General features: G+C 34.4%; 1 protein-coding gene across 1 annotated transcript in view; it reads left to right on the top strand.

Annotated features, from left to right (window-relative positions):
• IFT57 (intraflagellar transport 57) overlaps positions 1-14,156 on the top strand; it is a 61,891-nt gene that overhangs the window by 29,118 nt on the left and 18,617 nt on the right. The window contains exon 6 of the mRNA XM_069472577.1: positions 1,317-1,439. Within this exon, the coding sequence (XP_069328678.1) occupies positions 1,317-1,439 (123 nt within the window). The remainder of the gene's footprint in view (positions 1-1,316; positions 1,440-14,156) is intronic.

Genomic DNA, 14,156 nt, shown 5'->3' with positions numbered 1-14,156 from the left:
ATAAATTCACATTAACAACGTGAACCTCACCATGAGGTTATTTACCCAGTCTTCTGTTTTTAAGTTTGTATTATAGAACATTTCAAACATATACAAAATTAGAAAAAAATAACCCTTACACAACATTACTCACTTTCAACAGTTAATATTTTGTCAATCATGTTTTATCTGAAGCCACCCCCTTTTGTTCTTTGCCTCATAGTGTTTTAAAGTAAATTCTATATCCTATCAATTTGCTTGTAAATATTTCAGCATTGCTTTCTAACTTACAAGGCCTTTTTAAACATAACCACCATGCTACATCATAGTTACAAAATTAATAATAATTTCTTAATATCACCTATGACTTCCTATGTTGAAATTATCCTGATTGTCTCAAAATATCTTTTTACAGATTATTCAAATTAGAATCCATATAAGGTTCATGCATTGTATTTGGCTGTTTATGTCTCTTTGGTCTCTTTTTTCCTATCTAAATATTTGTATTTTTTGCTTTAGATTTGCTTATAATTTATCAAGGGAGTTTAAAGAGAAAAATTGCTACCAAAATTAATGTCTTAGATTTTATCTTTAAATCATTAATTTGTACATTCTTTACATTTTCAAATCCAAATATACTTAATGCTGAAATGTGAAGGGCTGGGAAAAAATAAAAAGGATTTTGTGTGTGCGTATGAGATAAAAAACAGTCACAAATTGATTTTATTATTCAAGAGCAGATGATATTCAAGGGCAGAACTTTGGCCCCCACCCCATTCAAGTTCAAATATGTCTATATTAAATCACATTTTTGAGGACATTATAGTTTGACCTAACTAAATTACCACTTTAATTATGAATACAAAATTTGTAAATAATGAATTATTTGCTTCTTGGATTTTATATTATTTGTCTTTCAGATTTTGTGTTTGTATTTCAGTGTAATAATTTCAAACTAAAACAATTGTTTTTTTAACCAAAAATGAGTGAGTGATCATATGTCTTCTGCTGTTACCAATTAACATACATAAATGGCTTGTCCACTTGATAGTATTACCATTGAATTCAATATATCTCAAAAACTTTTGCTTTGTAAAAACAGTTGAATCATATATTCGCTTCTCTTTGTAATACTTATTTTGATTTTGCTATTCTACCAGGTTGGTGCATTATTTTCTTTCAACATTGGTAGGAGAACAGAAAAAAAATTTCTTCTTCCACTATAATTTTAACACTACCAATCCTTGATTTAAATTGTGCAATGCTGGTAAAATGCCTCAAAATTTTACCATTTCTTTTTATAAACTCTCAATCTTGTGAAATCTTTCCTTTCTTAGGATATGAACGAGTCTGCCAAACAAGAAGATATTTTGGAATCCACAACAGATGCTGCAGAATGGAGTCTAGAAGTAGAACGTGTACTACCACAACTGAAAGTCACGATTAGAACTGACAATAAGGTATTGAAGAGAGAACACATTTTCTTCAAGAATTTTTTTACAAGGCAATTTTAGGGTTAGGGGTACTCCCAATTATGCAAATGATTAAGGGCAGAAGGATTCAGTTTTCAGCATTTTGTCTTACTAGGACTTTAACAAATCATTGAATAAACAAATAATGTAATATGGCCCAAAAAGCAAAGAAAAGATTTTTAAAAGAGTAATTTCAAACATATCATGTTTCCCTGGGATTGAGAAGTATTTTCTGAATATATTTCAATGTATTTTCTTGGAAATCATATTTTGTTTAGGTAAATAGGAATTCCATGACTATACCAACTGATAAAGGTTAGAAGATGGTTCAGAACCCTGCTGGATGGCAAAACAGAGGGCAGCCTGGAAGTAGTCCTAGATAATCTATTCAATACACACGAGTAAAAGTTAAATATTAAGAAAATAATCAAGAAATCATATATAATAAGATGTAGGAATTATGCCAGACGAATTGGCCATCTGATAGTCAGTAGATACGTCCTTTTTATCTGCAATTTTAGAAGTACAGTTGACCCTTGAGCAACACAGGTTTGAATTGCACATGTACACTTACTTGTGGATTTTTTCAATAAAAGTTACATAGAATGTGCCTGCCTCTCCTGTCTCCCCTTCCGTGTCATCCACTTCTACCTCTGCTACCCAGGGACAGCAAGACAAACCCCTCTTTCCCTTCCTCCTCCTTCTCAGCCTACTCAATGTGAAGATGATGAGGATGAAGACATTTATGATTATTCATTTCTACTTAAATAATAGTAAATATATTTTCTCTTCTTTATGATTTTCTTAATAACATTTTCTTTTCTCTAGCTTACTTTATTATAAGAATATAGTATATAATACATATAACATACAAAATATGTGTTAATTGCCTGTTACCAATAAGGCTTCTGGTCAATAGTAGGCTATTAGTAGTTAAGTAGACTATTAATAGTTAAGTTTTTGAAGGAGTCAAAAGCCATACACATTTTTGATTGCACAGGGGGGTCAGCAACCCTAACCTCTGTGTTGTTCAAGGGTCAACTATAATGATCAGGACAAGCTTATAGGCAATCAGACAATACTGTTCTTCTTAGTAGTATAACAATCTGTACAAAAGGGGCTAAAGAGACATCTAGATGAAGAAACTGAAGGAGGATTTTTATCCTTGGAGGCTGGACATAAGCCCCTGCTATTAGGAAACAAGGTTCTAGGGAAGCTTATCACTCTGAAAATATGGTCCTGTGTCTGCTCCTGAAGTAGAAGCCCTGCAAAGATTGCTGTTTTCAGAGTGCCTTGGAAGCTAATTCATTTTTAGAATGTCTGGATTTGGGCTTCCACTTTGAAGAACTGTATCTCAAAGCAGGTAAGAAGTAACCTAGACTCTTAGAGTAGTCCCAGAATAGAATAAAGATGACAGAGGTCTTACTAACTGTAAATAGCGTTGGAACAAACTCTACACAGGGTAAGTGAGCAAATCCTGCAGTCTGTTTACCATATATTTACCCAGTCATTATGGAGGACAGCTATTATTTGACTGCATTGGAGGTGAATTCTTTGTTTGCATAACTCTTATATGTAAATATATATTAATAAGAATTTCCTCTTCACTGATTAGATCTCTGCTGGAACTCTTCATTAGCAAAAATGTGATTTTTTGCAGAAATGTAATTTCTGATTCTTTGGTTTTATCAGAATAAATTCTCTTCACAAAATTAAAAATCACTATTATTGTGATTCTAGTTAGAATGACATGTTAAAATAATTGTGTAGTTGGCAACTCTCAAGTATAGCTTAATCTCACGAGGAAGCAAGTTTAATTCACTTACTTTAAGCTAAGTAAACTCTTGAAGTCAAACATCTCATTTAGAACCTAATAAGTTTTTTTAAAGCAGTCATTGATTTCCACATAATAGAAGTAACTTTATAAAGAAAGAAAAAGAAAGAATATAATGTAACTGCTAGCACATATGTTTTTACAAAACTAGGTACAAGTCAAATTCTATAACAAATTCTATAATTCAATATTGCAGTCATCAAAATCCTGGGCTTTTGGAGAATCAGTGTTCTCCTGATTTGGGGAAGAATTAACTAGCTTAAAGTTAGACTCTTACTTTCATACCATACTATCAGCTTTAATCTTATGGGGACATACCCTGCCAAATTAATTATACAATTAAGTTTTATAAACAGCATTCCAAAGTATCAGATGACATTCTTTTGTTTTCCAGTTTTTAGAATATGTAGCTATCATTTTGAATTTAGATTTTTGTAGTAAAACCTACTGACCTAAAGTCATATTTGATTGCTGTTTTCAGAATTATTTAGATCATTGGCCTTTGTGTTTAGTATTTCACAAACTCTTCTTTCTTTTAAGTCTTTTAGGTATAGCAATTGGGAAATGCCGCTTTAGGGTCAATGTTTTATTTAGCTTATTTGAGAAAAATAAAATTAGACATCAGTTTGAGAAAATAAGGGGCTAATGAATAAAGGAATGTTTCTCATGTCTCAGAAATAAAAATAAACTAATCTAGTTACATATGAGGTTTCTTCTCACAGACTCATTATCATTCTTCAGAAAAGGTTGACTCCAGCATCATGATAGATCCCATTCTTTCTCAACTCCTTCCTCTACCAAAATCAAAACCTCTCCTTTACTTTTGGCCAAAATAATAACTTTTCACTCAACACAGGATATTTAGGACATCTAGAGATTCAACTTTGTGTTTGAGAAGGAAAAAAAAGAAATTTGTCATTTTGGTATCAATGTGTTTTACTGGTCACTGCTGGATTAATTTTTAAGTGGTTTAGAGATGTGGGAGATAAGTAATAAAGGGCCTCCATTATTTAAATCCATTATGAATTTCTTCAAAATGGCCTTGCATTTATAGTAAATAAATCCCATATTTATTTGGCACTGGATCAAGTATTTGTTTTGCTTTTTTCTCTCAGAAATTTAGTTTATTCCTCTTACACTTCCTTTCGGGGAATTACAAAAAAAGTCAATCTCTTTTTCTGTTCTTTTTGCATATTGTAATATGCTTTGATGAGATTCTATCATATACCAATATTTTATTTTGTAGCCTCTGCATACTATTGCAATCACATTTTTATTGCTAAACTAGCTTATCCCTATTGTCTGGCACCACTTGCTGCTGTTGCCAGTTCTCAAAGAATGCAAACTAATTTTAATATTAGCTTAAACAAAATACAATTAGGAAAATAAATGTTGCCAAAAATACAAATAATATGCTTCACAACTGAAGATAAAGGATTCTTGTTATTTGCTGATTTGAATGGACTGTATTAGTAGTTCCCTTTTTAGTGTTGATTATAGAGAATGCTCCTGGTAATTACAATTGACCCTTGAACAACACAGAGATTAGGGGTGCCAATCCCTGTGCAGTTGAAAATCCATGTAACTTTTGACTCCCCAAAAACTTAACTACTAATAGTCTACTGTTGACCAGAAGCCTTACCAATACAAAAACAATTGATTAACACATATTTTGTATGTTATATGTATTATATACTGTATTCTTACAATAAAGTGAGCTAGAGAAAAGAAAATGTTACTAAGAAAATCAGAAGGAAGAGAAAATATATTAACTATTCTTTAAGTGGAAGTGAATTATCATGAAGGTCTTCATCCTCATTATCTTCATGTTGAGTAGACCGAGGAGGAAGAGGAAGTAGAGGAAGGGGTTGGTCTTGCTATCTCAGGAGTGGCAAAGGTGGAAAAAGTGGAAGGGGAAGCGGGAGAGGCAGGCACATTTAGTGTAACTTTACAAAAATACATTGTAATTTTTGTCTGACTTTTTTGCCTTTTCATTTCTCTAAAAATGTTTCTATATGGTAACAATCCTTCCACTATTTGCTTTAGTTTCAGTACCTAAATCATAGTAGGGTCCAAAAGAAGTCAAAAGCAGTCTTGAATAATTGGAACCCTTCTGCCAGATTGTCTAAAGTTAATTTGTTTTCTGGCACTGCTTCTTCTACTTCTACTTGTTTCTCATCATCTGGCACTGGTTCAAAAGCACTCGTCTCCATCAAGTTGTCTTCTGTTAATTTTCCTGGTGTGGTGTCTATTAGCTCTTGAATTTCTTGCAGATCTATATCTTCAAACCCTTCACCCTCTCCCACAACCTTTTTTGCCATATCCATAATCTCTTTTATGATTTCTTTGATTGGCTCTGTCATAAATCCTGTGAAGTCATGCAGAATATCTGGACACAGTTTTCTCCAGCAGGCGTTTGTTGTTTTGGGCTTGATGACTTTCACGGCTTTTTCTATAACAATGATGGCAATTTCATTGCTGTAATCTTTCCAGACTTTCATGATGTTCTCTCTATCGGGGTTCTCTTCCACAGTGTTGACAATCCTTTTTGTAGAATACTGTGTTTGTTCTATTGGTTCTATTGGTGCTTTATCCCTAAAGTGAGGATGTACCTCATCAGTAAGGGACTGCCTTCCAAAATTCTTTTGATATTGGAAAATGCCCCTGGCCACCCAGAACCACATGAGTGCAACAGTGAAGGAGCCAAAGTGGTCTACTTGCTCCCAAACACAACATCTCTAATTCAGCCTCTAGATCAGGAAGTCATAGGGACCTTTAAGACTGGCACCTGGTGTTTATCTTTTCCTTTCAAGGCTCCAGGGTTAGCAGCTTTATAGATAAGGGCAGTCCTGAGCATAAACCTGACAAGAGAGTTAGCCTATCCCTTCCTGCCTTAAATCCTGGTACTCCCTTCTCTTCCATACTAATAAATATCCTTTGTGGTATTTTTTTTCCCCCAGAATAGGGCACTTTCATCTACATTAAAAACCTGTTCAGGCAGGTCTCCTTTCTCAATGAAATTTCTTAATGACATCTAGAAACTCGTCTGCTGCCTCTTAGTCAGCAGAAGCTGCTTCTGTTAATTTTGACTTTTTTTTTTTTTTAAGCCAAACCTCTTTCCAAAATTATCAAACCATCCTTTGCTGGCATTAAATTTTCCAGCTTTAGATCTTTCAGCTTCCTTTTCCTTTAAGTTGTTGTATAATGACTTCATTTTTTTCTCGAATCATGGCAGCTGTAGGTGTGTTTCTCTTATAGCAATCCAGTGCTCAGAAAAAAGCTGCATTTTTAATAAGAAATAAAAAAGTATTTTGCAATAAGTGCAAGGTTTTTGTGTCTGCTGGCATAGCTGCAGCAACCGCTTCATGAATGTGCTTCTCTTTTTTTTTTTATCATAGTCCTTACACTGGATTCATTTATCTTGAAATGGCTGGCACTGCAGCTGCAGACCTCAATCTATGATACCTATCGAGCAATTCAGTCTTTTCTTGTAATGTCATGACTTTTCTCTGTTTCTCTGAAGCACTTCCAGCATCTCTAGTGGCACTTTGTATGGGTCCCATGGTGTTATTCAAGGCTTACATTATAGCACTGAACATGACGAAAAATAACGTGAGAGCTGCAGGAGATCACATTTACGGAGATAGGAAATTTACTGGAGAGACAAACTGCTCACGCAGAGATAATTATCCTCGTGGCATTTTAATCAGGTACTTGCAACACTTGAGCTCACTGCAATAGCAGCAGGTGGTGGCTATGATATTATTACAGTAGTACAGTATACTGCAGTTAATTTTGTGAAGTTATGATTTAATACTGCATCTCTACATTTGTTTACATTTCTCTCAACTGTGAATGGCACCATGTATGGTCTGTGTATGCACAAAATTCTGATCAATTTTACCTTTTTATAATAGATTTGTGTGTGTTTTATGATAGTAAATGATACAATAGACTAGTATCTACATATATTTTATGCATTCATGACATACCTAACTTTTTCTTAATTTTTTCAATATTTCTAGGTTACAAGGTTCATCTGTTTTTTCAAATTGACATAAATCTCCAAAAAGTTTTCCAATATATTTATTGAAAAAAATATGAATATAGGTGGACCTGCTCCATACAAACCTGTGTTGTTCAAGTATCAGCTGTACTTCTAGGGTAGTTATATGCCCAGAGAATAGCTCAGATATGAATAATGTGTCTAAAGACACAGTCATAAGTTCTGCCAAGAGAGTCAAATTCAGCCATATCCTAGGTCATGCCACTTTACTAATGCCTTAGTTTTGACCAAATGAGTAAGTCTCAGGGGTCAATTTCTTAGAAAATTGCTCCCTGAGGATTCCTGAACTAGAGTAGACATTGCTGCCACCTGAAATCATTTAACAGTATTGTTGGTACACTGTGACTCTACATCTTATGTTTTGTCCTCCCATCCCTTTTTTCCCCTCTCTCTCTTACCCTTTTCTCTTCTGCTGAGTTTTTATCTGTCTCTTTTTTATTGTTCTTTATTAGACCCAAAAATGGGGCCCACAAGTGTTATACAACTGCTCCCATAGAATTTAAAGCCAAGTTAGAGCAAACATCTGTGATTATACTCAGACTAGACTTAGATCTATAACGAGTTAAGAATTATCCTAACCTCTGAGTCTTTCTAAGATAAAATTTTGTTTTTAATTATAAAAATAATGTGGAAGCACTCTTTCAAGGAGGAAGGGGGCAGGCAATGTGCTGTGAGTTAGAAACTGGAGATCACACATTTAGTTCTACTGTCAGTTCCTGATTTACTGAGCCAAGGTTTCAGAAACGTAGTGAAACTGTGGTAACCGTAAGGACCCAGAGAGGATGGATCTTATTTCACACACCTTCTCTTGGCCCCCAGAGTTCATATTTACACCACTTACTAACTGTGTGACCTGGGGCTTATAAACACCAGCCTTGTGTCTTTATATGAGGATATAATCAGGACATACAACTCTCACTTTGGTAAACTTTTCCAGTTTTTTCCATAGTAAATGTATATATAATATGATGATGTTGATAATAATAATCACTGACATTTACTAAGTCTTTTCTATGTGCCAAGCACTATTCTTACCCTTTCACCTGTTATTAACTCATTTAATCCTTTCCACCACCCTATGAGATACATGTACCTCTTACCACACATGAGGAGCCTAAAAACAGAGAAGTAACTCACCTTTTTAAGTGACAAATATGGTATTTGAACTGACAACCCAGGCTTTCACCTATTTGATTAATGACAATGCAGCATACTGGTTAAAAGCACAAATTCTGAACCCAAGTTTCTTAAGTGCAAATCCTGGCTCTGATGCTTATTAGCTTTTGGACCCTGTGGGCAATTTATTCAACCACTCTGTGCCTCAGTTTCCTCATCAGTAAAATGGAGTTTCTTATAATACCTCCCTCAAAGGGGATGAAATGAATTAACGTACTTAAAGCACTTAGAGCGGTGCCAGAAGAATCACTTACTATATGTTGGCTACTATTTCTGTGTGTGTTTATACAACTGAGATTATACCTCTTTTTAAAAATACAACCTTATATCATGAGCATTTCCATACATCATTAAAATTATAAACTATAACACTGATGGCTATCTATAGTGCTTGAAGGTTACCATCAATCTCCAGATGAATGCCAGGTAGCAGAGATGGCTTGACCAAGCTTAGCAGGTTGGGGTCAAATCAGGAGGTTTAGGATATGGGTGGGAAAATGGCAGGACAGAGTTATGCAAAAGCTGGCAGTGAGAATATGGACAAGAATAGGGACCATAACATCTGAGAGCACAGGTCAATAGCAAGAAATGGATTATGCCAATGAATAACTTAAGGTGGAAGTCCAGTTGAAAGGTAAGACATGGAAAGCAGGAAACAGAAATTATGATTAAATAGAAATCTAGATTTAGAAATCTATAATTACTCATTGCTGCAAGAATGTATAGTCAGACCAATCTGTAGGTTGTAGCTGCTGTTACCTTTTTTCAGCTTGTGTGAGAGGCATTCTTTCAGGGTACTTTAGGACAATTATTGAAAGATAATATTTTCCTATATGATTGAAAAATTTTAAGGTCTATAATAGTAATATATATATTTTTTGATCTTTAAGTGAATCAATTGACAGTTGCTGAGTTTAATATAACAGTAGTTGAAGCTGAGCTGCCAAAGAATTCTACATGTCACATATTTCTGGAGCATAGAAAATGTGGATGCATATTCATATGGATTTTCACTTTCTGTATTTTTGATTAATTTCAAATCTCCAAAGAAATATTTAATGCTGTTTCTTAAAGAAGAATATTCTATCTTCTTAAATTTTCCTTTTAGTATAAAAAGCAAACTTTTATTTGACTTTGTTGAAATAAAGGTAGACCACCCCCCAAGTGTGAACAAGCAAAGGCTATTTATTCAGAGCTGCTATATAGCAAGAGAGTAAGCCACCATCACTTGTGTTTGGCAGAGACTCAAGGCAGGTAGGAGAATTTAACAGATTTATAATGAAAAAAAAGAAAGGCTTCATATATGTTCAGATGTGGCTGGAAATCTGCAGGGTATGCTGTGTGATTAGTTGGTTAGGGAGGATAGTTGGCTTTGTCTGGTTGATCCTAAGTTGGAAGTAGGTGGTAGGCAAAAATGGGGAAGCTGGCAGTCATTGATTAAGTCCTGTTTGGGGCTGATTGCTGCAGAGGTTGTGGTTTTGCTTTCTGCACTGGTTGCTGTAGATTGTGGATCAGAGTTATGTTGTTGTGTTTGAGCTGGCCATTGTCTGTTTTCCATTTGTATATTTAGTCTCTCAACTTCATTGACCCAAAGGAAAGTGGCTTCTTAAAATCATCAGTCTTATTAGTCTTTATCAGGACAATGATCTTTTTTCAAATCAAGGTTTATTTTTGGGTTTTTTTGTTTGTTTGTTTTTTTACCACAATGGAAAACAAATAAACACTAATAATACTTATTCCTGTTTTTCAGAAATAAGGAAGAGCAGAAAGTGTGAAATCAGTTTTCAACTGGTTTAGTTACTTAGACCATTTTCTTTAATTATGCAGTACTTATTCCTAAAAGACTGTACATTATAATGATTTAATATTTGGTATTTAATGCTATGAAAAAATGTTCTAAGATGCTTTAATGCCCTGTGGATATTGTAATTAAAATTTTGATTAATGACTTAAATAGATTTTTTCCCAAATTATAATTAAATGTTTCCTGCTTTGTTGTTTTAAAAGATAGTTGGGTAGGTATCCCCTTCATTCCACTAAAATGTCTCTAAGTAATTATGTAAATCTTCAGGTTCATTACAAGGAATTTAGATAAAGAGATTATTTTTTAAAAGGCTTTGGAAGTATTACAGCATGTGTTTCTAATTTCTCGAAACTTTGCTTCACTGAACTGCCTATTTTTTTACATCCTTACCTGTTCTTTTAGTGTCTGACTTTCTCAGAATGCAGTTGTAAAAAGAACCTTAAATTTTAAATTTCAACTGCAAGCAACTGGATTTTGTTTTAATGTAAATAAACCGTAGAGATACTGCCTTGGGTAATTCATGGCAGGAAACCTTTTGGGAAGAGTCATCTTGCTAAGGATGGAATCATTGCAATAGTCTTGAGCCCTTAGGGCTCTCTAGTCACCGTGAGAGCTAAAACCTAAGAGGGAGGAGAGAGGCCTTCGTTAATCAGCAGGTGGAATTCTATTTAAATGAACCTGGAGGGACCACAGAATTGCTGTATTAGATCTAAGTCTCTTCCAATTGGAAGCCAAATCCTGCAGAAAGATACAAAGGTAGGATTTCTCTTTTTATTATTATAGACAAATCTGTATCTGGAAGCAATAGAGGGTATTTTTACTCATTCCAAAGTAGTAAAGAGAGTAACTGGCTTTGACTTTCTGCCATCACTGTTTGGATGCAGTATAAGAGGGTGTTAATAAAATTTAGCTTTTCTAAATATTTCTGACCTGCAGGGATTTAGAAATTGTTATAATTTAGGAATAAAGAGTCTTTCTTAAGACTTACACTCTGGTTGTTGGATAGGGTATATTGATAGGATTCTTGCATCCATGAGTGAAAAGGTATAATATATTTTGTGGCCTAGAGTATAGGAATATATTTTATGTGTATTATAGTCATTAAAGTGGGATTCTGCTTGTCATTTGAACAATGAAGTAACTACATTTATAATTCTTACAGATTTTCTGGTAGACAGACCTTCTGTTGAGAAATAGGGACATAATTTAAAGAAAAATAAGGTACCAAATAAAAAAATTAGCTTTTACAATTACCAGTAACAAATGTAAATACAGGTGGCAATAAGTTGGTCTCCATGAGGCTCCATGCAGGAGTAATAGCTCCAATTACTGTCACAAATGTTTGCAATTGTATCTATTGCTGCCAGACGATAAATGCTTTTTAATATAGTAAGGCCATAAATGTACATGCTGCTGTTGTTTAAACAAAATACAATTTTCAGCAAATTTATCCTTGAAACACCTGCTATAATCAAAAAGAGGTGAATGCTATCAAAATAAACTGCCTAAATTAACTAGACACACATACATTTTTAGAGCAGTCTGCATGATTACTCAACTGCCACGACATCTCAGAGAATGAAGGGAAATATTCACTGATGGACTTTTACCAGCAAACTCTCTTTAAAGGGGACTACACAAAACAGAACATTGTTTGGGGCTGCTGTGTTATTTTTAAACAAGGTGCTACTTTGGGGACTTAAAGTTGTATTTTCAAGGTCAACTGTTATTTTTTTTTTCTTTGTTGCATGTGAGTCATGGACAGATATCAGGTTTGTGGGAAAGAATAGTGCGCTTAAAATTATACATGTAAAAATACAGCAAAGGGGTGGAGAAAAAAACAGCGATTCTTAAGCAACTGGAAAAGATTTTTAGTTGCTTCTGTCACAGTCTCGTTGAACATTCAGGATAGTCTGTGTTTAAAGATAGTTGATCGTACCTTCCTTCCTATTTACCCTGAGTGTGATAAATGTTTCAACTGGATCAGGAAAAGGTTCTATTTATCACAAGCTGAAATAGGAGAACGGGTGTTTTTGCTCTAGAGATTACCATCAGCTGTAACTAAAGAGCATCAACAGTGGCAGCAGATTTTAAGGAAATAACCAATAAAGACAGCATGTTATATAAATATTGCAGGGAGAAGTTACTAATGCCTCACTGCTGATGTACCTCAAATAGACGTTTGTGATTGAGAGCAGTGAATTAATTCATATTGATTATAATTAAAATTCCAGACTGCCTAAATATTTCATTATTGCAAAGTATGATTTAATGTTTCCTTTAAATTACTTAATATAAAATGTGAATTGAAGCAGAAACCATTTGTCATGTGGACCTTCCTACAAAATGTACTTTTTATTGGCTTGACACAGTTTTTCCAATCAACCATATTAGAGTAGTTCTCATTATCACTGAGTTTTATTAATATTTGAACAAATATTACCCTCATGTTTTTTATCCCATGTTTTAGATTCTGTTTCCTTATATCAATTTATGTTTCTTGGTTCTTCAAATATGCAGGAGATGGCTATTGTTTTGAGGACTTTTGGAGGGAAAGGGTATCAGTACGAGAGCCAAGTTTTGATTAGTAGATTCCTAAAGTCGGGAGGGACCGTCAAGGCCATCATCTGGTCTGGCTCTCCGCTGTCGTTACTCAGCATCCTGTAAAATATTTAAATTCTAATTTGGCCTGTGAGTGTTCCTGCATTCTCAGAGGGGCCCCATTCACTCCCTCTCTGCCTTGCCAAATCTCTTTTCTGGGCTTGTAACTCCTTTTAAAGCCTGAAAACTCACTCAAAAGATCTGTGTGGCCATATAAAAGGGGTGTGAATGGAATAGACATGATTAATAGGTCTGAGTCAACATATGAAAACTCTTTAGTAACAGATGGAAGTCAGTAAAGATAATCTCTGAGTGTGCTAGAAATGTAATTATTTAGCTACAAAGGTATTATATTTAGAGATCATAGAGCTCCAGTTTGAGTTCAATTACAGTTAGGTATGAGAATACCAGTCATTGTTATGACAACCTTGCTTATCCACTGTGCACACTGTTTTATTTTTCTCTACAATAAGAGGAATATCTAGAAACTAGAAACTTCCCTGAGGAAACATACATTTCCAGCAATCATGAATTATTCCCACACCACCTGCAACAGATACACCACAACATATAGCGCACAATATATACTCAACTCTTCTTAAGTAGTATGTTTAGTTCTTTGAACATGTAAAAAGAAAATTATGCTTTCATACCACAAGGGTGTACCATAGAAGACTTTAAGCTGCTGGCAATGGAAGAAAAATGTCACATTTAAAAATTCAGGAAAGTCGCATTCTGTAATTATCCTGCAAGCATTTTTCATTACGAAAGTAATTCAGTCTCATAAAAAAGTTATTTAATTGAATGGACAATCTCACTCTTTTTCTCTTTCTCTCCTCACACACATACACTTGCACTAACACACACAAATACAAACACAAATGTGGGCAGTGATGAAGCTGAAAATTCTGATGATGAGAACAAAAAGAAGAGATTGCAAATCTGCTTGTGCAAAGTGACAAAAAGAGAATAGAGAAAGGAGTGTTCTCTGTGGAGGAGGGAAATAGGCTGCTCATATCCTTGCAGAAAGCATTATAAATTATAGATTTGTCCCAGAAATATTTGTTACATTGAACTTAGATATATGCAGCTCCCTCTATCAAGCTATTTTCCCTGCCCCTTTCCCTTAGGCTGATTGCCTGTTATCAGATTTGCAAAGAATTGTTGACCATGGGTGGGTATTTAAACATGTCACAGGAACATCAATATTATACACTGATATCT

Source organism: Eulemur rufifrons, chromosome 7 (genome assembly GCF_041146395.1).
Source record: "Eulemur rufifrons isolate Redbay chromosome 7, OSU_ERuf_1, whole genome shotgun sequence".
Lineage (NCBI taxonomy): Eukaryota > Metazoa > Chordata > Mammalia > Primates > Lemuridae > Eulemur > Eulemur rufifrons.
This window is presented reverse-complemented; position numbering and strand designations above follow the sequence as displayed.